This window comes from Salmo trutta, chromosome 24 (assembly GCF_901001165.1).
Source record: "Salmo trutta chromosome 24, fSalTru1.1, whole genome shotgun sequence".
Lineage (NCBI taxonomy): Eukaryota > Metazoa > Chordata > Actinopteri > Salmoniformes > Salmonidae > Salmo > Salmo trutta.
Genome location: NC_042980.1, coordinates 21487141 through 21514939, shown reverse-complemented (window position 1 = coordinate 21514939; position 27799 = coordinate 21487141). Strand labels below are relative to the sequence as shown.

The window sequence follows — 27799 nt, the reverse complement described above, 5'->3', positions numbered from 1 at the left end:
ATTTAAGATGGTGAGGAAAGCACTTTTAAAGAGCAACCAGGCATCCTCTACTGATGGGATGAGGTCAATATCCTTTCAGGATACCGGACCAGGTCGATTAGAAAGGCCTGCTCGCTGAAGTGTTTTAGGGAGCGTTTGACAGTGATGAGGGGTGGTCGTTTGACCGCGGACCCATTACGGACGCAGGCAATGAGGCAGTGATCGCTGAGATCCTGGTTGAAAACAGCGGAGGTGTATTTAGAGGGCAAGTTGGTCAGGATGATATCTAAGAGGGTGCCCATGGTTACGGATTTGGGGTTGTACCTGGTAGGTTCCTTGATAATTTGTGTGAGATTGAGGGCATCTAGCTTAGATTGTAGGATGGCCGGGGTGTTAAGCATATCCCAGTTTAGGTCACCTAGCAGTACGAACTCTGAAGATAGATGGGGGGGGCAATCAATTCACATATGGTGTCCAGTGCACAGCTGGGGGCTGAGGAGGGTCTATAACAAGCGGCAACGGTGAAAGACTTGTTTCTGCAAAGGTGGATCTTTAAAAGTAGAAGCTCGAATTGTTTGGGCACAGACCTGGATAGTATGACAGACCTCTGCAGGCTATCTCTGCAGTAGATTTCAATTCCGCCCCCTTTGGCAGTTCTATCTTGTCGGAAAATATTGTAGTTAGGGATGGAAATGTAAGAATTTTTGGTGGCCTTCCTAAACCAGGATTCCAACACGGCTAGGACATCAGGGTTGGTGGAGTGTGCTAAAGCAGTGAATAAAGCAAACTTAGGGAAGAGGCTTTGATGTTAACATGCATGAAACCAAGGCTTTTACGGTTACAGACGTCAACAAATGAGAGCACCTGGGGAATGGTAGTGGTGCTGGGGGCTGCAGGGCCTGGGTTAACCTCTACATCACCAGAGGACCAGAGGAGGGGTAGGATAAGGGTATGGCTAAAGGCTATAAGAACTGGTCGTCTAGTGCGTTCGGAACAGAGAGTAAAAGGAGCAGATTTCTTTGCACGGAAGAATAGATTCAAGGCATAATATACAGACAAGGGTATGGTAGGATGTGAGTACATGTCACGCCCTGACCATAGAGAGCCTTTTATTCTCTATGTTGGTTAGGTCGGGGTGTGACTAGGGTGGGTAATCTAGGTTGTTCTATTTCTATGTTGGCCTGGTATGGTTCCCAATCAGAGGCAGCTATTTATCGTTGTCTCTAATTGGGGATCATATTTAGGCAGCCATTTCCCCACTGTTTTGTGGGATCTTTTATTTATTTTTTGTAGTCACCTGTGAGCACTATGTACACTGTGCCTTGGTCCAGTTCTTACGATGATCGTGACAGAAGATCCCACCACACCAGGACCAAGCAACGTGCCCTGGAGGAGAAAGTATCCTGGACTTGGAGGAGATGTTGAATGGGAAGTGATCCTGGACTTGGGAGGAAATCATGGAGGGACACGAAAGCCTTCCTTTGGAGCAAACGCAAGGTGATAAGGGAGGACAGCGACGACGCCGGGGTTCGCGGCCACAAGAAAGCCCAAAGGACAGCCCCCTCAAAAATAATTTTGGGGGCACACGGGGTGGTCGGTGGAGCCGAGGAGCGAACCAGAATCAATCTGGGAGAAGAGGGAGAAATTGGAGGAGAGTGAACGGAGAGAGTTGTTGTGTTGGTGTATGATGCACGACATTCGCCTTAAGGAGCGTGTTATCTGTTTGATGCCACCTGAGTCAGCTCTCCGTACTCGTCCTGAGGAGTGTGCTAGCAGTCTGGTAAAAACTGTGCCAACTCTACGCACCAGGTCTCCAGTACACCTCCACAGCCCTGTACGTCCTGTGCCAGCTCTCCGCACTCGCCTTGAGGAGCGTATCATTTGTCCGGTACCATGTGTGCCAGCACTACGCACCAAGTCTCCAGTACGCCTTCACAGCCCAGTATGTCCTGTGCCAGCTCCCTGCACTCGCTGTGTGAAATGTGTCATCGTTCCGGTACAATTTGTGCCGGCTCTCCCCACCAAGTCTCCAGTGCGCCTCCACAGCCCAGTACGTCCTGTGCCAGCTCCCCGCACTCGCCGTGCGAAGTGTGTCATCGTTCCGGGAACGATTTGTGCCGGCCCTACGCACCAGGTCTCCAGTGCGCCTCCACAGCCCAGTACATCCTGTGCCAGCTCCTCGCACTCGCCTTGAAGAGCGTGTCACCAGTCCAGTGCAACCTGTGCCGGTCCCACGCATCAGGCCTCCAGTGCACCCCCCCCAGTCCGGCATGTCCTGTGCCTGCTCCTCGCACTCGTCCTGAAGTGCGTGTCACCAGTACCGGCTCCACGCACTAGGCCTCCAGTGCGCATCAACAGTCCGGAGCTTCCGGCGGCGGTCCACAGTCCGGAGCTTCCGGCGGCGGTCCACAGTCCTGAGCTTCCGGCGGCGGTCCACAGTCCTGAGCTTCCGGCGGCGGTCCACAGTCCAGAGCTTCCGGCGGCGGTCCACAGTCCAGAGCTTCCGGCGGCGGTCCACAGTCCAGAGCTTCCGGCGGCGGTCCACAGTCCAGAGCTTCCGGCGGCGGTCCACAGTCCAGAGCTTCCGGCGGCGGTCCACAGTCCAGAGCTTCCGGCGGCGGTCCACAGTCCAGAGCTTCCGGCGGCGGTCCACAGTCCAGAGCTTCCGGCGATGGTCCACAGTCCGGAGCCCTCTTTTGCACCGGTGCCCAGTCCAGGCACGGCGACCAGCTCCAAGGCCGGAGCCTTCCTCTGCGCTGGTGTGCAGTCCGGGTGCGGCATCCAACCCAGCTCCTTAGCCGGAGCCCTCTTCTGCGCCGGTGCCCAGTCCAGGCACGACGTTCAGCCCGGCTCCATGGCCGGATCTGGGGTCTGGGCGGGGGTTACGACCTGCACCGGAGCCGCCACCAACGCTAGATGCCCACCCGGACCCTCCCCTATTGAGTCAGGTTTTGCGGCCGGAGTCCACACCTTTGGGGGGGTACTGTCACGCCCTGACCATAGAGAGCCTTTTATTCTCTATGTTGGTTAGGTCGGGGTGTGACTAAGGTGGGTAATCTAGATTGTTCTATGTTGGCCTGGTATGGTTCCCAATCAGAGGCAGCTGTTTATTGTTGTCTCTGATTGGGGATCATATTTAGGCAGCCTTTTCCCTATTGTGTTTTGTGGGATCTTGTTTTTTTTGTAGTCGCCTGTGAGCACTCCAGAACGTCACGTTTGTCATTTATTGTTTTGTATTTGCTTAAGTTTCACTTTATAATAAAGATGTGGAACGCTACGTACGTTGCGCCTTGGTACAGTTCTTACGACGATCGTGACAGTACAGAGGAGGTAAACCTAGGCATTTAGTGACGATGAGAAAGGTTTTGTCTCTAGAGGCACCAGTTAAGCCAGGTGAGGTCACTGCATGTGTGGTGGGTGGTACAACAGGGCTATCTAAGGCATGTCGGGCAGGGCTGGGGGCTCTATGGTGAAATAAGACAATAATAACTAACCAAAACAGCAATAGACAAGGCATACTGACATTAGGGAGAGGCATGTGTAGCCGAGTGATCATAGGGTCCAAATGAGCAGCAATAGGTGAGTCAGGGAGCCTTTCAGTAGTCGCTACTACGCTAAGCAGCTGGAGACAACAGTTCAGACAGCTAGCGGGCCGGGGCTAGCAGATGGGCCTTCGGCGACGTCGCAACTGAAGAGCCTGTTGAAACCACCTCAGACGATTATGGTCGGCAGACCAGTCGTGATGGATCGGCGGGGCTCCGTGTTATCAATAAAGGGTCCAGGCCAATTGGCAAAAGAGGTATTCTAGCTCAAGAATTAGCTGGCAGACCTTTTCGGCTAGCCAGGAGATGGGCCTAGGTCTAGGCTAGCTTAAGGCTAACTGTTGATTGCTTCGGGACAGAGGCGTTAGCCAGCAGTAGCCACTCGAATGCAGCTAGCTAGCTGCAATGATCTGGTGTACTAGACCAAGGCTTGTGGCAGGAATCCGGTGATGAGGTAGAGAAAAAGCAGTCCTTTATGCTCTGGGTTGATATCGCTCTGTGCAGACTGGCAGGTATTGACCGAGCTGAAGCTGGCTGGTGTCAGAGTTAACAGTGAAGACTGCTAGCAGTGGCTAACTGACTACTAGCTAGTAGCTAGTTAGCTGGCTAGCTTCTGATGGGGGTTCCGATTCTAAAGTATAAAAATAGCAGATCCAAACCACATTGGGTGAGGAGGGTTGCAGGAAAGTATATTCAGTTTGTAGACGGAAAGTGAGATTAAAAAAATATCCGAAGTATATATGAAGAAAAAAAAGAGGAAACGACTATGTACATGGGACAAGATAAACACACATCCGACTGCTACGCCATCTTGGGGGAAAAAAAGTGACAGACGTAACAGGAGAATAACTTGTTGTACAACCAAATTTAGAAATTGCACTTAAAAACGAAATTCTGTTTCGTTTTTTGCCCTAGCACTAGACAGCTGATTCAGATAATCAAAGCTTGATGATGAGTTGGTTATTTGAATCAGCTGTGTAGTCCTTGGGTAAAAACAAAACGTGGACCCGGGGGTGCAGGACCAAGTTTGGTAAACCCTGCCCTAAGTGGTTGCTTATGTCGCCTCGTGGCAAGGGCCGGCCCTGGAGAAGGCATTCTCATTCACTAAATTGCTCAAACACGTCTCTGCTCGCATGCACACACTCACACTCATGCAGGTATGAATGTATGCTAAGCACAGGTACACGCACCGAGGCAAATCTCTGATCTGAGCAATCATAAAGTATTTGCTCGCTGAATCAGCTAACAATAGAGCATGAACTGAGACAACATATGCTACAGTATGTTCAGTCCATTTACCATAACAGCATCGATTAACCAGATCAGACAGCTAACTAGACTGTAGCTAGTTTAATCGGTTTTGTTTGTTGTCACTACACCTCTGGATAAGAGCATCTACTGAATGACCAACATTTTGATGTAAATGTAAGGCAGACTCTCATTGAATCACAGCAGAACAGAACAGAAGCCAGTAGGCTAAATGCAGTGGGGACTGAAGAATCACAGCCAATAGCTAGAAGGTTAACAGTACATCAGCATCGTACGTCACCAGCATTCCTTTGCCTTCGACTTCATTTCCTTTATTAATTCTTTATAGAAGAGAAAACGGCACTGAGCCAATTAGTATGTAACGCAAGGGGAAGATAAGACCAGACCACCGAGTAAAAGAGCAGTTGCATCTCAAATGGCACCCTATTCTCAATATAGTGCAGTACTTTACGCTAGACTACTGTGGGGGAATAGGGTGCCATTTGGGACGAAGCAAGCTTTTCAGTGTAGTGCAGTTGGGCTCATTGAACTGACATGTGGCTTTGTAATGGACGCTAACCTTTCACCTCACACATTATATCTCTCCTTTAATAACCCATATTGGAAACAGACACATCAGACACATGTCATGTATATAGTAACACAGACACGGTCATCCGTCCAACACACCAGACCTGGGTTCAAATAGTATTCGCATTCTTTCAAATGCTTCATATGCACTTGACTGAGCTTGTCTCGCACAATGGAACAAATGGAATAGTCCCAAAAGTGCCAATCCCACCTACCGGGTCACTCAAGGCAGGCTCAATCAAACACTAAAAGTATTTGAAAGAAAAACCGAGTAATTATTAACTCCAATCTGCTGTACAGTATAACAGACACAGCCATCCACCCACCCACCCACCCACCCACTCACCCAGCCACCACCAGCATTGTGGTCCCTGACAGCAGGTCCCAGACACATCTCCATCACCAGGGGTCTAGGTGCTACAGTACATGTGACTGAGGGCCCATTAGCAACCCAGCGTAAATAGATGTCAAATATCCTCCTCTCATTAGCACAGCAGCATCAAAAATAAACAAGTCGTTTAGCAATCTGCTCTGCAAAGAGGGGATGTTCAGCCCCCCCCCCACACACACACAAATACACAGAGACAAACACCCCGATTACAATGAACAACACTTGCTATGTCGCTTGCTATCTCACTTCTGCTATTCACAGTCATAGACTTAATATAATAGTACACACTGCTATTGACTGGCTGCCTCCATCAGGGACAGAAAACAGGCCTTAGGATGTGAATGGAAGAGCAAGGATCTTTTTTACCTCAGAGGGGAGCTCAGGATAAATAATATACACTGCTCAAAAAAATAAAGGGAACACTTAAACAACACAATGTAACTCCAAGTCAATCACACATCTGTGAAATCAAACTGTCCACGTAGGAAGCAACACTGATTGACAATACATTTCACATGCTGTTGTGCAAATGGAATAGCAACAGGTTGAAATTATAGGCAATTAGCAAGACACCCCCAATAAAGGAGTGGTTCTGCAGGTGGGGACCACAGACCACTTCTCAGTTCCTATGCTTCCTGGCTGATGTTTTGGTCACTTTTCAATGCTGGCGGTGCTTTCACTCTAGTGGTAGCATGAGACGAAGTCTACAACCCACACAAGTGGCTCAGGTAGTGCAGCTCATCCAGGATGGCACATCAATGCAAGCTGTGGCAAGAAGGTTTGCTGTGTCTGTCAGCGTAGTGTCCAGAGCATGGAGGCGCTACCAGGAGACAGGCCAGTACATCAGGAGATGTGGAGGAGGCCGTAGGAGGGCAACAACCCAGCAGCAGGACCGCTACCTCCGCCTTTGTGCAAGGATGAGCAGGAGAAGCACTGCCAGAGCCCTGCAAAATGACCTCCAGCAGGCCACAAATGTGCATGTGTCTGCTCAAACGGTCAGAAACAGACTCCATGAGGGTGGTATGAGGGCCCGACGTCCACAGGTGGGGGTTGTGCTTACAGCCCAACACCGTGCAGGACGTTTGGCATTTGCCAGAGAACACCAAGATTGGCAAATTCGCCACTGGCGCCCTGTGCTCTTCACAGATGAAAGCAGGTTCACACTGAACACGTGACAGATGTGACAGAGTCTGGAGACGCCGTGGAGAACGTTCTGCTGCCTGCAACATCCTCCAGCATGACCGGTTTGGCGGTGGGTCAGTCACGGTGTGGGGTGGCATTTCTTTGGGGGGCCGCACAGCCCTCCATGTGCTCGCCAGAGGTAGCCTGACTGCCATTAGGTACCGAGATGAGATCCTCAGACCCCTTGTGAGACCATACGCTGGTGCGGTTGGCCCTGGGTTCCTCCTAATGCAAGACAATGCTAGACCTCATGTGGCTGGAGTGTGTCAGCAGTTCCTGCAAGAGGAAGGCATTGATGCTATGGACTTGCCTGCCCGTTCCCCAGACCTGAATTCAATTGAGCACATCTGGGACATCATGTCTCGCTCCATCCACCAACGCCACATTGCACCACAGACTGTCCAGGAGTTGGCAGATGCTTTAGTCCAGGTCTGGGAGGAGATCCCTCAGGAGACCATCCGCCACCTTATCAGGAGCATGCCCAGGCGTTGTAGGGAGGTCATACAGGCACGTGGAGGCCACACACGCTACTGAGCCTCATTTTGACTTGTTTTAAGGACATTACATCAAAGTTGGATCAGCCTGTAGTGTGGTTTTCCACTTTAATTTTGAGTGTGACTCCAAATCCAGACCTCCATGGGTTGATAAATTGGATTTCCATTGATTATTTTTGTGTGATTTTGTTGTCAGCACATTCAACTATGTAAAGAAAAAAGTATTTAATAAGATTATTTCTTTCATTCAGATCTAGGATGTGTTGTTTAAGTGTTCCCTTTATTTTTTTGAGCAGTATATATACAGTGCCTTCGGAAAGTATTCAGACCCCTTGACTTTTTCCACATTTTCTTACGTTACAACCTTAATCTAAAATAGATTAAATAGATAAAAAATCCTCATCAATCTTTACATAATACCTTGTAATGACAGAGCAAAAACAGGTTTTTAGAATTTGATAGAAATGTAGAAAACAAAAAAACAGAAATACCTTATTTATATAAGTATTCAGACCCTTTGCTGTGAGACTCGAAATTGAGCTCAGGTTCATCCTGTTTCCATTCATCATCCTTGAGATGTTTCTACAACTTGATTGGAGTCCACCTGTGGTAAATTCAATTGATTGGACATGTGTGCAAGAGCGCAGAATAACTGATACATTTACGAGCGCTCAACACCTGTTGAATATGGCCGGTGTCAGTAAACATCGGCAAAAAAGCTTAATTCAATTGTTGCGGTCACCAACGCTCTGGATAACATAAAAACAGCCTAACCAGCAATGTTAAGGCAAGTAAAATGGTCAGAGTAAGGTGCTCTCTCATTTATGTTTGGAAGTAGCTAGCAAGCTAGCTAACTTTAGCCAGTTAGCTTGGGTGCTTGACTGCCGTTGTGAGGTCAGAATGCTCGGATCAACCCTACTCCTCGGCCAGAGCGTCCAGTGTGCGCTCTAAACGCTCAAAGAGCAAAACACTCTGAATTTACAAACAGACAATCTAACAACGCTGACATTTACTCTTGAGGTGCTGACTTGTTGCACCCTTGATAACTGTGATTATTATTATTTGACCATGCTGGTAATTTATGAACATTTGAACATCTTGGCCATGTTCTGTTATAATCTCCACCCGGCACAGCCAGAAGAGGACTGGCCACCCCTCATAGCCTGGTTCCTCTCTAGGTTTCTTCCTAGGTTCTGGCCTTTCTAGGGAGTTTTTCCTAGCCACCGTGCTTCTACACCTGCATTGCTTGCTGTTTGGGGTTTTAGGCTGGGTTTCTGTACAGCACTTTGAGATATCAGCTGATGTAAGAAGGGCTATATAAATAAATTTGATTTGATCCTCGATGAAAACCTGTTCCAGAGCACTCAGGACCTCAGACTGGGGCGAAGGTTCACCTTCCAACCGGAAAATGACCCTAAGCACACAGCCAAGACAACATATGAGTGGCTTCTGAACATGTCTCTGAATGTCCTTGAGTGGCCCAATGATACGCCAGTGAATGAATGCTGGGTGATATTTAGCATCCACACAAACACACCTACTGAGTGTGTACCTTTCACCTGTTTCAACGCAGGAGTGTACAGTACCACTTAAGTGGTTTATTTGGCTGTAGAGATTGACTCTTCACCATGGACACATATGGAGTCGCATACAGTACCGCTTCCTTCCAGCTCATCTGGACCGCCATATAGGCCTATGTTATTGAGCCAAATTAAATAAAATAAACCAAAACAAACAAGTGTTTCTGGATAGAGAGAATGAAAAAGAAAGAGCCAGGAGTAGTATTGTTAGCTGTGGCTGTCACAGCTGAACAAGGGAAAGATATGCAATAGCAATTTGTCCTTACTAGAGGTGATGTAATCTAACACATAACCGTTTATTTGTTAGATTTTGTGTTTAATCAATTTCTGTTTCAATGACAAGCTCACTCAACACTTGAGTATATACCTAGACAACAGATGTACTGCATATGTCCAGGGAATGGACGCATTGTGTTCTTAGGTACAGTAGGTCTATGCATATAGGAATCCTCAGATAGAAAACTAGGTTTCTCAGACACCACAATCTATTTAGTTGTTGTGTGGCTTTGTATTGTCTTAATAGGTTGTAAGGAAGTGAAAAATGAAACCTAATCTATTACAGGGAAAGCCAGACTAGTGATGGGTTCTCTTTTGACTAGCAAATGTCTGTGGTGGGAAGGCTACTGATACAGATGAGTCACTTCAATAGAGGAAAAAACAAGCAAAATAGTGTAATGCTAGAAATAGTCAATTGGGAGGGGAAAAATACTAGTCTGCATGAATCACTTAAATTCAAGCACAAAGAAAAACAGCCTATTATACCACCTAGGCAAATTATGGGTAGGAAGTTCCAAGGCCATCATTGAAAATAAGAATTTGTTCTTAACTGACTTGTTCATTTAAATAAAGGTAAAAAAAGAAAAAGAAAATGAGAAAGAGTAGGCTACCACGAGCAACTGACAGGTAGGCTGATGTTTAGTCTGAATGGATTTGCTGTAGACAAGAACGGGGAGTGCAACGAAATAGCCTAAACCTCTGCCTCCCCCTCCCCCTCCCCAGCCCCACTGCAACAGCAGCAAGCCACTCTCCCCCGAGTCATGCAGCCTCAGCAGCATGCAACTATCCCAGTATAAACTTTTCTTTTTTAAACACATGTATTTTGACTATCCGGATATCCCCCCCCAAAAAATCTGAATATTATTAGAATAGGGAAATTTCAAATTTCCATCCCTACTCCTTGCACAACCTGGCAATTGACTCTCATGCTGACTACCTAAGGGTATCACAGGTATCCGACCTGGGTCAAATGCATGAGCTTGATTTAGTTTGCACATTTGGGACTATTCCATTTATTCTATTGTGCAGCAAAAATTAAATCAAGATCAGTGTTTGAATGTGCCGTATTTGACCCAGGTCTGACAAAAGGTATTGGCAGGTTAATTTTAGCTCAATTTACCTATGGATATAACAGGTATTGCTAGTACTCACACTCGCTGTATTGCTGCAGCTGACCAAACTCAGACGGACTCAGACACTCCCAGTTCCCAACTCCATCTCCCATCATGATGCCAGCTGGGGGGAGGTGAGGGAGGGTGGTAGTGTGCCTCTCAGGGTACAGAGGTTCTAGTGCTGGTTATCCCTGGGTGGTGAGGAGGAGTGAGATAGAGCTGAGGAGGTTAACTGTCATCCCAAATCCTTCCCAGTGAGTGGAGGTGGTGGTAGAAACAGATGCCAGTGATGGTGGTGTGGGGGAAGGGGAATAAGGACGGTAGTATGTGATATGGAGGTCCAGCTAGAGACAGGTCTCTAGGTCTTTCCCGCTCTCTGACGTCAGACTCAAGCTGTTCCCCTCATCTCTGGTAGGAAGTGATATGTCCACAGCCCACAGTCAATCCACACAGGGTCCCTTAGCAGGTCTACTGCACCAATGACCTAGATAGATAGGGGAGGGAGATGGGGGGGAGAGAGAATGAGAGAATGTGCAGCTTAGCTTTTATCAAACCATCTTTCACCATTTAAGAACACAGAGTGCATACATAGAATACAAACAGAAAGGTTATACCCCTGTTGTTTATCCCGTCCTGCCACAGCACAAAAACCACATACAGTACGTAGAGTTAAAAGTGGCGCTCCTAAATGGAGCCAGCTCTGCTCTGTGGAGGAGAAATCAATACATCTCTCTGGGTGTACATCCTCACAGGGATGCAGCCAGGTGGAAAATGCACAGCAGTTTACCAGTTCATAGACACACATGCACACACCCAATTGTTCACATGTTTGCGCACACACACACTCACACAAAAGTTACCCGTTCATGGACAGGGACGAGGGTGGGGAGAAAGATTCAAGCATCAAACATCTGTAAGGTGTAAATCAGGGGTTTAAAACTCATACCACAGAGGGCCGAGTGTCTGCGGGTTTTTGGATTTTCCTTTTAATTAAGACCTCGACAACCAGGTGAGGGGAGTTCCTAACTAATCAATAAAGACCTAGACAACCAGGTGAGGGGAGTTCCTAACTAATCAATTAAGACCTAGACAACCAGGTGAGGGCGTTCCTAATTAATCAATTAAGACCTAGACAACCAGGTGAGGGGAGTTCCTAACTAGTCAATTGAGACCTAGACAACCAGGTGAGGGGAGTTCCTAACTAATCAATTGAGACCTAGACAACCAGGTGAGGGGAGTTCCTAATTAATCAATTGATACCTAGACAAGCAGGTGAGGGGAGTTCCTAACTAATCAATTAAGACCTAGACAACCAGGTGAGGGGAGTTCCTAACTAATCAATTGAGACCTAGACAACCAGGTGAGGGGAGTTCCTAACTAGTCAATTGAGACCTAGACAACCAGGTGAGGGGAGTTCCTAACTAATCAATTGAGACCTAGACAACCAGGTGAGGGGAGTTCCTAACTAATCAATTGATACCTAGACAAGCAGGTGAGGGGAGTTCCTAACTAACCAATTAAGACCTAGACAACCAGGTGAGGGGAGTTCCTAACTAATCAATTAAGACCTAGACAACCAGGTGAGGGGAGTTCCTAACTAATCAATTAAGACCTAGACAACCAGGTGAGGGGAGTTCCTAACTAATCAATTGATACCTATACAACCAGGTGAGGGGAGTTCCTAACTAATCAATTAAGACCTAGACAACCAGGTGAGGGGAGTTCCTAACTAATCAATTAAGACCTAGACAAGCAGGTGAGGGGAGTTCCTAACTAATCAATTAAGACCTAGACAACCAGGTGAGGGGAGTTCCTAACTAATCAATTAAGACCTAGACAAGCAGGTGAGGGGAGTTCCTAACTAATCAATTAAGACCTAGACAACCAGGTGAGGGGAGTTCCTGGCTAACCAATTGAGACCTAGACAACCAGGTGAGGGGAGTTCCTGGCTAACCAATTAAGACCTAGACAACCAGGTGAGGGGAGCTCCTTACCAATTTGTGACCTTAATTTATCAATCAAATGTATCAATCAAGAGGGGAAAGAAAACCCACAGGCACTCAGCCCACCGTGGAATGAGTTTGACACTTGGTGTAAATGCAACAGAAGGAGAAACAGCAACACAGGAGAAGGATCTGGGAGAGGACCTATAACTGAGGCCAAGGTTGTGTGATGATAGCTGCCCTACCCTCAGTGAGAGTTAGGTGATGATGTTAGCCATGGGAGCTCATCACAGAGGTGTAGATTGGACTCCTGGGGTTGGTGTGGAGAGATCAAAGTTGAATCTCGCCAACCACATATGTACTAACACAAACTCTCACACACTCACACACACACAAACGCAGACACACACACACATTCACATTCGCATACACATATACACACGTGCATGCAACATGTGCAAGAATACTGAATAGACACACACTGTGATTTGCAACTGATCCAATTCTATGAGAGCTTTTCTGATGCCTTCTCTTCCTAGAAGTTGTAAAGATTAAATGACTTCTAGGTAAAACTACAATATTTCACAGTACTGTGGCATGGGATGACTTGATTGGCAGAAAGAGGAGAGGGAAATTACAAGAGAGATTTAATACACTAGTTAGGTAGACCTCTAGTGTAGACTTACAGAACAATAATGAGAGAGAATACAGTGTAAATTCTGAGAGAATCAGAATAGTAAAAATTTAATTACTTCTAGGTATTGTAAAGCATAGGCTGATTTAAAAGGCCCAGAGAGGAGGGAGAGAGATCTAGTTTGATATAGGCAGACCACAACTGCTTGGCATCCGACCACAAGGCGCTACAGAGGGTAGTGCGTACGGCCTAGTACATCACTGAGACTGAGCTCCCTGCCATCCAGGAAGTTTATACCAGGTGGTGCCAGAGGAAGGCCCTACAAATTTTCAAAGACTCCAGCCACCCAAGTCATAGACTGTTCTCTCTGCTACCGCATGGCAAGTGATACCGATGAACCAAGCAATAAGACTGCTAAATAGTTAGTCCGAGTAGCTATTTGGTTAACTATTTAACTATCAGCCATGACCCTTTTTGCACAAACGTATAATTTTTTTAACTTATCACATACGCTGCTGCTACTGTTTAATATCTGTCCTGTTGCCTAGTCACTTTATTGCTTGTTATATGTATACAGTATTTACATCAATTGCCTCATACCCCTGCACATCAACTCGGTACTGATAACCATGTATATAGCTACCAGTATAGCCTAGTTATCAATACACATTGTGTATTTATTATTACTTTTATTTTTACATGTTATTACTTTTATATTATTTCTCTATTTTCTTTATCTCTGCATTGTTGGGAAGGCCCGTAAGTAAGCATTTTACTGTCAGTCTACAGCTGTTGTTTACGAAGAATGTGACAAATACAATTTTCTTTGACATTCTAGTGTGAGAGAGAGAATACAGTGTCTCTAAATATGGTGGGGAAAAATGTAAATTTGGCAAGCCCTGGGTGGCACTTATAGTATACTATAGGGGAGAGTGGGGTAAGTTGAGCCAAAGGTTTAGTGGAGCCTGCCCTTCCCACTGGGCACACACTAGTTCAATCATCATTGTTTCCACTTCATTTCAATGAAATTATGTTGAACCAATGTGGAAAAGACATTGAATTGACGTCTGTGCCCAGTGGGTTGTTTCTAGGAAACCAGACACAAAATGAGTTATGTGACAAATAATTAGGAAGAGGTCATCATTTCATGGAGTAGATGAAGGAAGAAACCACATGGAAAAAGTGGTAAGCAAGTTAGATTGAAAAAAAGGACTTTCCAACCTGGTCTCATGGACTAGATGTAACATAGTAAATGAAAATCCAGGACACGCAAATTACCATGATATGTTACATTTGGTATGGCTACACAAGACAGAAAGTTACTTCACAAAAACAAAAGGAGGGTGGTTTGTCGGGGTGTATGGGTAGGCGTATAAAGCGAGCAACTAGCAACCCAAGTTTAGCATTTTAGAAACTTTGCAACTAATTACTACTGTTTGGTTATTTTGCAACTACTTAGCATATTAGCTAACCCTTCCCCTAACCATAATCTTAACCCTTTAACCTAATTCTTAACCCTAACCCCTAGCCAAGCTAATCTTAGCCACCTAGCTAACATTAGCATCCGTCAACTATCCACCTAATTAACATCAGCCACAACAAATTGTCATTCATACAAAATGGATGATGGAGATACACAAATTAATACATACCATAAAACGTTACATATCAGACTATATTGAGTTTCCCCGGATTTTATTTTCCTATGTTATATCTACCCCTGAGTCCAGATTAGATTTTCAAAGTCAAATTAATGTATTGTGTTATAGGTTTCATGATGCTTGTATCTAAACCAAAGTTGAACGTTTTAAGATTGTTTTATACAGCATTTGAGGTTCTAAATCTATGGCCAACATACCCCATACAAATGATTATAACATGTTGCCAGTTTAATGCACAATATTTTTGCAATGTGTCATGCATATGAACTCAAGATAGTGCATTTTTATTGTTATAGAGCAGATATCATCATTCCCTGTGTACACAAACGTAAAACAAGCAGGGGTCTAGCCCCCTTGAGGTTCTTGAGCGAGCAGACAAGGAAGTGAGAGAAGGGAAGAAGTCCATTGGAGCAGCAGCAAGGATGAAAAAATAGACTGAATGACACTGAAGAGGTAGAGTACATTAACAAAAAAGAAAACAAACATGTACCTGTGTGAAAGAGAGGCAATGATACAGTAGCAGAAGCACACAAGGTCTCATCTGATGACATGGAGTCTGAGCCTGCTAATTATATTAAGAATCTCGTGGACCAGTTTCATGGGCTTAGTAGCCTCAAATGCACATTGAAACAACATCCCTGTCCCTGGCAACTGGTTAAGAAATGGAAGGGTTTTTGATATTGAACAGAGATCTATATCTAAATGTAGGCATACATTTAAGATATGCATTATACCACATCCCCATGAATTAAACCTTGACCTACCAGCACCATCACCCACTGTCACAGGACACCACCACCAACTTACCCCAAGGCGGCTCAACTTACCCTGTCCCTATGCCAAGAGACCACTTTTTTGGGGAAAAGCTGTTTTCAAAACGGTGGTGTTTGCATGAATTCCAAGAATACACAACATCCTGAAATATACACTGAGTGTACAAAATATTGCACCCTCTTTTGCCCTCAGAACAGCCTCTATTCGTCAGGGCATGGATGGACTCTACAAGGTGTTGAAAGCATTCCACAGTGATGCTTACCCATGTTGGCTCCAATGCTTCCAACAGTTGTGCCAAGTTGGCTGGATGTCCTTTGGGTGGTGGAACATTCTTGATACACATGGGAAACTGTTGAGCGTGAAATACCCAGTAGCATTGGAAGTTCTTGACACACTCAAACCGGTGCGCCTGGCAACTACTACCATACCCCGTTCAAAGGCACTTAAATATTTTGTCTTGTCCATTCACCCTCTGAATGGCACACAGATACACAATCCAATGTCTCAAGGCTTAAAAATCCTTCTTTAACCTGTCTCCTCCCCTTCATCCACATTGATTGAAGTGGATTTAACAGGTGACATCAAACGGGATCAAAGCTTTCACCTGGATTCACCTGGTCAGTATATGTCATGGAAAGAGCAGGTGTTCTTAATGTTTTGTACACTCAGTGCATGTACATATCTTTGTTAGAAAGAATATTATATTTCCCTTAAAGTAGTGATGCTGAATGTAAAAAATGGCTCAGCATACCCCATTCTCTCCTACTTTACTGAAGAGGTGGTCAGACAATATGGAGGATCCACTACTCTTATGGCATTAGAAAACATAGAGAGACCTTTGTCTGTACATAGACTATGGGGCAGCATCTAGGCCTATTTTCAGTACCTATTCTCAATACAACCAAACACAGATGGTCTGATCTCTATGAGTATGGTCTGTATTTGTCCATGTTCCTGTCAAATCATCCAGTTCCTGGAAAGTCATTTGAGAGCAGATTGTCTCAGCTTGTGTGTGTGCTCATCCAATATTTTCTTACTATTTGAGGGAGCCTGGCTGGGAGCCAGGTGGGTGTTAGTGTCCCGATATAATTAAAGTGCCCAGTTGGTGTTTGATTTGGGCAGTACTGTGACAGCACTGGGCCAGGTTACATCTGTCAAGCTAGCCTGGCACAGCTTTATCAAACCTGAGGTACAATATATTCTTTCCTGTTCATTTTGATCGTTAGTGTGATCCAGAGTTTCATAACATCATTTTTCAGTTTGTCCATTAATCATGGCTGGTGTTATTTCTGTTACTCTCCCATAACAGCAATAAATATGAATATGTTTCCCCACAGGAACAGTTTACTTCCAACTTAGAGTCCCAAAAAATAGAATATTACCGTATTCCTTTGAGAGTACCAAGCTAGCGGAATATATGGAATTCTTCATATTTGGAGCTAGCGAGGTCACGTCTCAGTTTTCCTGCCTTTCAGTTCTTAACAAATGACTCGATGAATCAGTTAATATCCATTGCTCAAGTTCTATAAGTATGACTTTTGCTCAGGTCGACACCTGGTTATGCCATTACTTTACAAATTGCTGAGTGGACTATCCTGGCTAAATCTAGATGAATTGAATTGAATACACTTAGACTAATGAAAATGTTAGTTTGTGTAGGCCTATCTCAAGGGTGAATGGATGTAAAAACTGTGAAGCACCACAGTGTCACATTCAGGCAGTGACATTTCTTGGCATTTTCCCAGACACGGCCATACTGTTTCTGTAAACAGATGAGTTGAATAAAGGTGCTATGGGTTTGAGAATGTACGTGGAAGGCAAAAAAAAGAAAGAAAAAGAAAGAAAGAAAGAAAGTATGAATCCCAATTATTGGATAATAAAGCCTGGAAGGAAGTCTAAAAACAGAAAAGTATTCCAAACTGGTCAGCCTGTGGTCATGTACTTTGTAAATATACTAAAATAGACCAAACAAACATTCTCCATGTGTAGCCTAACAGCCTGTCCTTTCTCTCCTCTGTCTCACAGCCAGTCACAGGCAGACAGGGAGAAAAAGGTGTTGTTCCAAAATGAGAGTCCTGTCGTACCTGATAACTTTCCTCGTCCAAACAACGTGCAAGGGTGGCATGTGATAATGGGGCAGCAGCAGAGCATGCATGCTTGGATATTGGAGGACAGAGAGAGGAGTGGAGCTGGTTGTCTGTGTGTGTGTGTGTGTGTGTGTGTGTGTGTGTGTGTGTGTGTGTGTGTGTGTGTGTGTGTGTGTGTGTGTGTGTGTGTGTGTGTGTGTGTGTGTCATTTCACAAGAAAATGAGATCTTGTTGCTTGGAGTTCCCCGAAAAATCAGAGAATGAATATGATGCATGTGTATATGCGAAATGCAAAACATGATGCCTTCACTGCACGTCATCAGAGTATGTGGGAAGGCAGAGCATACTATGAGCTCAATTATACAGAATAGGAATGGGGGAATCCTTTTGATACACACCTCCCCCAGTCTGCAGGACAATGATAAAACATAACCTGTGAGTGGTATGAGTAAGGCTTCTATTTTTGAGTTGTTCCACAGGAAGAAGAGTCAGGTCTTGTGGTCCCCCCTGATGATTGAATGAATCATGCAATGAGCAACGTGCCACCCTTATTATTTCTGAGTCAGAAACTTGCCAAAATCCAATGAGAAAAAATCCCACACAGACACAGACAGAGAGAATCAATCTAACCATCCTTTTGCCAGACCTCCTCTCTCTATTTAGTGTTCTAATGGACTGCAGTAAGTTGTTCAGCCATTTAGACTGTTGATTTTGCGAAGAAAAGAGAGAGGAAAGGAGAGTGGATATTACCACCTCTAAGTTTATACTAAGCATCCCATCTCTCAGAGCACTACCACTACTACACTGTGATAATGAGGCTGCAGCAAGGCAAGTTCAGACGTAGAGCATGCATGCTTGGAGATTGGAGATGTACAGTGGAGGTGGAGGACAGAGAGAGGAGTGGAGCTGGTTGTCTGTGTGTGTGTGTGTGTGTGTGTGTGTGTGTGTGTGTGTGTGTGTGTGTGTGTGTGTGTGTGTGTGTGTGTGTGTGTGTGTGTGTGTGTGTGTGTGTGTGTGTGTGTGTGTGTGTGTGTGTTTGTGCATGAATCCGGGGGAAGGAGAGAGGGTAGGTGAAATGAGGGGAGGGGCCGAGGGGGAGACAGAGGCACTTTCCTACGGGATGGGACTTCCCCTCTGTGCAGAGGGATTCTGTTTGCTCACAAGGTTGCCTAGCAACTCTGACGTCATACAGTAAGTGTGCACACAACAAGCACAATAGGAGGAGGGGGAGGTAGGGGGAGGTTCAGCAGCAGAGTGGCACCTTATGGATCAGTAGTCTCGACAGTTTATAGGTCTAGAAAGGTACAGTACCAGGCCAGTCTGACTGTATTTTTTACTTCTGATACTGAGATGCTCTGTCAGTTGCGTATCATCATTCTCCCAAGTCGTCCTATAATAATCTGGCAGGCCCAGTTTTTCAGGAAATCTTAGGGTACGCTCTGGCTCCTCTCCAATCCAAGCAGCTTTTCCTCACACACCTAGGACCTAATGCTTAAATATAGCCAAAATATTTGTCATTTAACTTTTAAAATGTGTTACATTCTATATGTGGCATAATCACAACCAGTCAGAACGTTTTAATCTGATTAGGCTACTTCAAAAGTCTCCTGTAAGCATGCGCACGTTCGTCCAAAATATAATTCCAGCATCCTCAACATGGCCTGACAGTAACCTGGTTTCCATCCAACCTTTTTATCTGAGTAAAGTACATGTCGGATAAAAAGGTCACAACATCATGGGAAAGCGTGCAATATATTAGGCTAGATTAAACAAATGATTATGAACTTCACAGGGTGGTGAAAGTGCACGGTGATGAGCTTGATGCCCCTTTCAATAAATATTGAGGGTCTTATTCTGGTGACATGATGATCGATGCTTGGCTGCCGTTTGACAAAACATACGCACAAAAAAACACTTTTGTCCATAATTATCTCATCATGTAGTAGGCTATACGTGCATTGTATCTGAGAGCTGTTGGCTGGAACACGTGTGTAATACCAGAGTGGGCACATTCGCTGTACCATTCGCTGCAACATTTTTTGTGACAAAACCATCAGCAGGCCTAGAGATTAAAATGCAATGGAAACCCATTTAACTTGTATTTTTTATTTGGTACCTGGGAATTTATGCGATAAAGTTATTTTTATGTGCACTACATATTTACTCACAGAGTTTTATCCACGAGTTAATTTGATGGAAACAACTCTGATTGGAAAATGCGCGTATTGTTTTTATGCAGATTTTAGAATATTCGCATGGAAATTTGTCACCAATTGGACGGAAACATATAGACAAGCTAAAGACTCTGGCAAGTGCGCTAGTCCAGTTTCACTTTGATTATGTCTGTACATCATGGTTCACCAGCAGCCCTAAACATCTAAAGAATAAGCTACAGACCAGCCAAAACAAGAATTGTAAACTCCCCTCTCATACTCATCTGGAGTTCGAGCTGTCTATCTGTAGGAAAAAAGTAGTATTAATTCAACTTTTTGTTGTATTTTTTGTTGTTGTATTTATTAGGCTCCCCAATTGATTCAACTTGGTCTGGTCCACAGACCCCAGGTACTTATCCAACTATTTTTCATTTGTTAGAGATGTACACCAGCATAATACCAGAGCCAGAGACTCTAATATTCACTGTTTTAAATATACCAGTGTGGTTGAGTGGAACAAAGCAACTCAAAACCATACCAACCATAACCACTTTTAAAAAGAATGTCAAAAGCTGGCTAATGTGTGAACATTATCACTTTTTTTGTCTGTATCTCTGTAATGTGTCTGTATCTCTGGAATGTGTCTGTATCTATGTAATTGCATTTACTGATGTAAAAAAAAAAAATAGGGACCCCGATGGAAATAAGTCCCTGACTTTATTGTGCAATCCCGGTCACTTGTTGTTTTTTTTACTCTTTGTATTTATGCATTTTTTTTAACTGACAAATAAAATCAACTAATCAATCTAAACTGTGCAGCGGGCATTTGATGAATGGAAAGAGACATCTGTTACAAAACACCCAAAATATGAATGACATTCAGAGATTGTCAAGCCAGGCCTTCAATACTGGGTAGGCCGACACGGTAAGGAGGGATCTATTTTCTGTTTGTCCAGATTGAACTAGTCTATTTATTGTGGTGTTGAAAATGCAAACCATGATATTGGTGTGCATAAAGTCAGTGTGCTTTGTTTATTGCATTCTCACAAAAACCTGTTGGTGGAACATTTGTTGCATGTATTTTATATAATTATAAATATGCCATCAACATTTTGAAATCAGATTTTCCACTAGCTGATCATTGTCTGCTGCCGGCGTTGGTCATAGTGTAAGCCTAATGAAACAGGCAGGGAGAGGGTGTTTGTCCGTGGTTGTCGGCAAACCCTCAACCTTCTGTCCCGTAGCCCTGCGTGACATCGACTGTGCCACAAAAGCATGCTGAAGTGGCAAAGTTGATACCACGTTTATAAACACAGGGTCGCTACAGTTATTGTTATGTGTGGTCGTAAACATTATTTTTAGTTAATTCTATGAGGGGAGGGTGTTCAAAAAACATTTCAGCACAAAAGGAGGGCTGTCCTTAATGAGCTGCAGTGAGTCATTCAGCCACTCAGACTGTTGATGTGGGAAGGAAAAGAGAGTGGATATTACCACCTCTAAGTTCATACTCGGCCTCCCATCTCTCAGCACTGCAGAGCACTACAACTACTATACTGTGATAATGAGGCTGCAGAAGTAGAGACGTAGAGCATGCATGCTTGGAGATTGGAGACCTACAGTGGAGGAGGAGGACAAAGAGAGGAGTGGAGCTGGTTGTCTGTCTGTGTGTGTGTGTGTGTGTGTGTGTGTGTGTGTGTGTGTGTGTGTGTGTGTGTGTGTGTGTGTGTGTGTGTGTGTGTGTGTGTGTGTGTGTGTGTGTGCGTACATCCGGGGGAAGGAGAAAGGGTAGGGTAGGGGAAGTGGAGGGGCTGAGAGGGAGACAGAAGCACTTGCCAATCAATAGGATAGGGCCTCACCTCTGTGCAGAGAGGGATTCTGGCTTGCTCACAAGGTTGCCTAGCAACTCTGACATCATACAGTAAGTGTGCACACAACAAGGAGATGCACAATAGGAGGAGGGGGAGGTAGGGGGAGGTTCAGCAGCAGAGTGGCACCTTATGGATCAGTTTCTGTCTTAGTGTGGAGTATGTGTGCATGGGCATGTGAATACTTCACAACCATGTGACGTCCACACACCATGTGGAAGGACCAATCCACTATCACAAATTATTGTGAAATAGAAAAAAATTACTTTTGCTAAATTCATGATAAAAAAAATTTTATACAGTGCATTTCAATCACAGATGAAGGCAGTAAGTTATTAAGGCAGAAACAATAGGAGGGAGGTTGGTTGGGGAGGATGGGTAGGTGTATACGCGAAAGTCTAGCAGCCAAAATGTTGTGTGTTTTGAATCACATGATAGACAAATTTAGCATTTTAGCTAATTATCAACTTTGCAACTACTTACTAGTTTTTAACTACTTAGCTAGCATGTTAGCTAACCCTAACCTCTACCCCTAACACTCATACCTAACCATAACCCCTAATTCTAACCTTAACCCCTAACCTAGCTAATGTTCGACACAACAAGAAAATCGTGAATTGGGCTCGAATGCTTTATGAAGAAAATTATGTGGTGGACCCAAAAACATTGTATGCCTGTCTCAAATTTCAAACAAGTAATTTGTGTTTATTTAATGATTATCTGTGATAGTGGGTTGGAAGGACAGAGTATACTGAATTAACTTAATTACAGTGCATTCGGAAAGTATTCAGACCCCTTTACTTTTTTCACATTTTGTTACGTCAATCAATACCCCATAATGACAAAGCAAAAACCAGTTTATACACATTTTTGCTAGTTAAAGAAAAAAATGGAAATATCACATTTACAGTACTTTGTTGAAGCAACGTTGGCAGCGATGACAGCTTAGAATCTTCTTGGGTATGACGCTACAAGCTTGGCACACCTGTATTTGGGGAGTTTCGCCCATTCCTCTCTATAGATCCTCTCAAGATCTGTCACGTTAGATGGGGAGCGTTGCATCCACAGCTATTTCCAGGTCTCTACAGAGATGTTCAATCAGGTTCAAGTCCGGGCTCTGGCTGGGCCACTCAATGACATTCAGAGACTTGTCCTGAAGCCACTCCTGCGTTGTCTTGGCTTAGGGTCGTTGTCCTGCTGGAGCAAGTTTTCATCAATGGATCTCTCTGTACTTCGCTCTATTCATCTTTCCCTCGATACTGACTAGTCTCCCATTCTCTGCCGCTGAAAAACCTCCCCACAGCATGATTCTGCCACCACCATGCTTCACCGTAGGGATGGTGCCAGGTTTCCTCCAGACGTGACGTTTGGCATTCAGGCCAAAGAGTAAAATTTTTGTTTCATCAGACCAAAGAATATTGTTTCTCATGCTCTGAGAGTCCTTTAGGTGCCTTTTGGCAAACTCCAAGAGGGCTGTCATGTACGTTTTACTGAGGAGTTGCTTCCGTCTGGCCACTCTACCATAAAGGCCTGATTGGTGAAGTGCTACAGAGATGGTTGTCCTTATGGAAGGTTCTCCCAACTCCACAGAGGAACTCTGGAGCTCTGTCATAGTGTTTTGGTGGTTCCAAACTTCTTCCATTTAAAAATGATGGAAGTCACTGTGTTCTTGGGGACCTTCAATGCTACAAACATTTTTTGGTACCCTTCCCCAGATCCTGTCTCAGAGCTCTACGTACAGTTCCTTCGACCTCGTGGCTTGGTTTTTGCTCTGACATGCACTGTGGGACCTTATATAGACAGGTGTGTGCCTTTCCAAATCATGTCCAATCAATTGAATTTACCACAGGTGGACTCCGATCAAGTTGTATAAACATCTCAAGGATGATCAACTGAAACAGGATGCACCTGAGCTCAATTTCGAGTCTCATAGCAAAGGATCTGAATACTTAAATATTATGTGTAGATTGATGTGGGGGAAAAATATTTAATCCATTTTAGAATAAGGCTGTAACGTAACAAAATGTGAAAAAAGTCAAGGGGTCTGAATACTTTCCGAATGCACGGTATACAAAATGTTAAACGTGGAATCCTGCACTCTAATCTTCTTTCTGACAAAACAAGGTCTATGAGTGGTGTAAAGCTTCTATATTTCAGTAATTTCACAAGAAAAGGAGATGTCGTTAATTGGAGTTCCCCAAAAAATTCTGGATTTAATATGATGCATGTGTATATTCGAAATGCACAACATGGTGCCTTCACTGTCATCAGAGTATGTGGGAAGGCAGAGCATTCTTTATCAGCTCAATTATACAGAATAGGAATGGGGGAATCCTTGCATACACACCTCCCCCAGTCTGCAGGACAATGATAAAACATAACCTGTGAGTGGTATGAGTAAGGCTTCTATTTTTGAGTTGTTCCACAGGAAGAAGAGTCATGGAATGAGCAACGTGCAAGCCTTTTATTTATGAATCAGAAACTTGCCAAAATTAAATGAGAAAAAAGCTCACACAGACAGACAGAGAGTCAATCTAACTATTATTTTGCCAGACTTCCTTTCTCTGTTTAGTGTTCTAATGGACTGCAGTGAGTTGTTCAACCATTCAGACTGTTGATTTTGTGAAGAAAAGAGAGAGCAAAGGAGAGTGGATATCGACGACTTTGTGTTCATACTCAGCCTCTTGTCTTTTTTTGTCTCCCAGCTCTGCAGAGCACTTCCACTACTACACAGATGGGTCAAGGTTTTCTCTATCTCCACTCAACATGCTCTACCTGTTCCCTGGTAATAGTCGGCTTTTGGTCGATAAAAAAAACATAACATAACATAAATGCACAACTTGCACTGGAGTGAGCCGTTTATCTCGCCTGAAGGGCTGGAGCATAAAAAAGAAAGAAAAGCCGCTAAATAAAACTGCTGCCCGTCAACTGTCTGTGAGAATTTTTATAATTTTTTTTGCCTATTCATTGATGTAAATACCAGTCGATGTAAATACATTTCACCAGTCATGTTCATCGGTCCATAGGTTAATTTGCACAATTTAGTGGAATTTTGAGGTTCATTTGCATAATTTTGTGGAATTAAATTGCCGCGTGTCTATTTTCGTTAGTCGTTATCTTTATCAAACAAGCACAGCATACAGATACAGAGCATATGAGCAGAAAATCTCAGACAGTACGAGAGCTGCTGCTACAGCTTCTCCAACAGCTTCTTCATTGCTGCTGGAGTGAAACGTGCTTTTATAAGACCAATAATTGCATAACAATTCTAAATGCAATCCCGTGTTAAAAAACCTTTAAAAAGAGCTACTATTTTTATTTCTCAACTAGTAATTGAAGAGCGCTTCCCATTCGCCATTCAAGTGTATATAGGCAACGGTAGGCAGGCTTCAGCGCGTCACAAACCACTTTGCAATGAGCTGGAAGCACTAGGCATTTTGAAAACATATACTTAAAGGGTAGGAAGCATTTGTTTTTACTTACTAATGTAACAACACAGTGTGGTCAAAAACTTAGTAACTTAGTTATAGTCACAATCTGGTTACCTATAAGGGCAAACATAGTTGTTTAGAGTTATTACATATTTATTCACTTATTTCCAGATAACTTCTAAACTACCCACAATGCACTATTTCTCAACATTATGAGGACGATCTACATTGTGCTACCGAGTTCATATGCTAGCTCGGTAGCTAGCTCAAGCTGGCTTACGTTAGCCACACCTAATACTATTCACATTTGTGGCTGTGTTATTTAGTGGGAACCCATTAGTGCTTTTTTGCTGTGGGTTCAAAAATAAGAGAAAATCATACCTGCTACCTCTTTGTGTAGTACTTCGTCTGTTCTCCTTTTTGTTTTGTCAACTTTTCGGCATGTTCTCTGTGAAGTAGGCTACAGACGTTTTGTAACTTTTTCCACCTTGGCTTAGTAGCTCTCTAGCTGACTGACATCTGGAATCTAGCTATTTTGGATTTTGGCCAGGTGAAGCACCCTACTCCCCTTCGCTTTGGTAGCTAACTCAGCCTGCACTCATTGGATGGGCCCCAACCATCAATCTATAAGTCTCTGCTCTCTGTCTTTGCTTCAAATATGCGGTTATGTTTCAGTAACCGTGGTGGTTTGCTAGGGTGGCTAGGCTAATAGCTAGTTGGCTAAATAGCTAACTTTAGCTGGCTGGCTAGCTTTCTGGCTAAGATAACTGCATATAGCTAACATTCTTTGATAACTGGTTAGATGGCGTTATGTATTTCCAAAACTTTATTTTATTTTAATGTAGCTGTAAGCTAGCTATTAATAGCAACTGGCTGACTCATTCAGTTTTAAAGTTAGCTGGCTGGTAGGGCTATCGTTAGCAGGCTAGTTGGCTAGCAACATTGCCAGTTGTTTTGTAACAATAATTTCATTAAGTATTTGCTTGTAAGTTGGCTGACAATTAAATTGAAACCAGTAGTTGTGCAAACGATTTGGTTTAATTTGAAGTTATACATTACACACATGAAACTGCTGACATCCCACTGGGCACACACTGGTTGAATCAAGTTGTTTCTATGTCATTTCAATGAAATGACATTGATCCAATGTGGATAGATGTTGAATTGACGTCTGTGCCCAGTGGGATGTGCGTGACACTTTTGACAAAGGTGTTTTCCAGCTAATTGCATTATGCAACGAACATTTGCGCATTGCCTACTGCCTTGTGTGCATTGCTGCGCTTATAATGTGGGCTCCCGAGTGGTGCAGCGGTCTAAGGCATTGCATATCAGTGCTAGAGGCGTCACTACAGACCCTAGTTCGATTCCAGGCTGTATCACAACTGGCCGTGATTGGGAGTCCCATAGGGCGGCGCACAATTGGCCCAGCGTCGTCTGGGTTAGGGTTTGGCTGGGCTAGGCCGTCATTGTAAATAAGAATTTGTGCTTAACCCACTTGCCTAATTAAATAAAGGTTAAATAAAATGTTTTAAATAAATAATAGTTTATCAACATTTTAAGCTAAACGTTGCAATCTGTTGCATCAGCCTCATTGCTTTAAAAAAAAATACAATAATTGTCACATCTTCTCCTGCTCCTCCCCTCCGGCGTACGACGTCGCCGGTAACCACCGTTCCTGGGATTCATCATTATGCACACCTGGCACTCATCATTACGCGTGCCTGTTAATCATTATGATTCAAACCTGGACTTCATTACCTTCATCTTTCCTCCCCTTTATATGTCACTCTTATGTTCCCTCACTAGTTGGTATTATTATTGTGTACCGGCGTGTAGCCACATGGAATTGTCTCGTTCCTGGTTTTGTTTTATTACACGTTTCACCTGCTTCCCGACTCAATATAGCCTAGGTCTAGTGGTTGTATGAATTTGGGATCTATTGTCCTACAACTGTCCCAAAGTCTGTTTGGAATAGACTATTTATTTCTCACACAGAAGACAAGCTGACCAATATAGTAAGTTAACTTTTCTACTATGGGAGATATTAGATTGACATAGGCTAGTGATTTTTCTGTTCCTTACTCGTCTTGTTGGCTGATGAAAAGTAAATGTGGCAGTTTTTAGAACATCTTTAAAGTGCCCATCGGAAATAGGTAAGAAGGATGCACGCTGATTCCTTGAGTTGCATGTTCTGTTAAGTTGAATAACCATAATCAAAATGTGATTTCTGTCATTCTGAGCACCGTGGGTGGTTACGCACCCAATGCATATGGGTCTGATAAACTCCTCAAATGTCCGTTAAATTAAAATGATGCCAGTCAACCCCTGACCTGTCTAGTACTGTAGAGACAATGGTGACTCAGAGGTTTTCTGTGTCCTCAAGCCATATGCAGTGTCGTCAGACAGTACACCGAGTACTACTCTCTCCAGACTCACTGACCACTGTTTCTTCCTCTACTGTAAGCTTTAATATGTCATTCGTCTGAGGTTTTTGAAAGCTCTGTATCTTGCAATAATGTGTTGATGTGATTTAAAAACAAAATTGGAAGGAACAGATTTACATTTATATAATGATACTACCTCTCTCTCTTACACACACTCACCTACAGTCTTTCTTTTGAACACAACACTCAAAATAACACTCACACTTTCCTCTTCCACCTGTATGTGTCCAAATTCTGAGCGCACAATCAGCCAGCTACTGATCAGCATCTGAATGTATTCCTCTCCAAGGGTAGCCTGGTCCCAGATCTGTTTGTGCTGTCTTGCCAGTATTCAGGGTCAAGACAGCGCAGCCTGATCCCAGATCTGTTTATCTTTACACTGCCAAGGGAAACAAACTTTACCGTCCCTCTC

At 44.0% G+C, this 27799-nt stretch overlaps 1 protein-coding gene across 1 annotated transcript in view; it reads right to left on the bottom strand.

Moving 5' to 3' along the window:
- dgkg (diacylglycerol kinase, gamma) overlaps window positions 1-27799 on the bottom strand; it is a 165132-nt gene that overhangs the window by 121061 nt on the left and 16272 nt on the right. The window contains exon 2 of the mRNA XM_029711460.1: window positions 10436-10879. Within this exon, the coding sequence (XP_029567320.1) occupies window positions 10436-10511 (76 nt within the window). The 5' untranslated portion in view covers window positions 10512-10879. The remainder of the gene's footprint in view (window positions 1-10435; window positions 10880-27799) is intronic.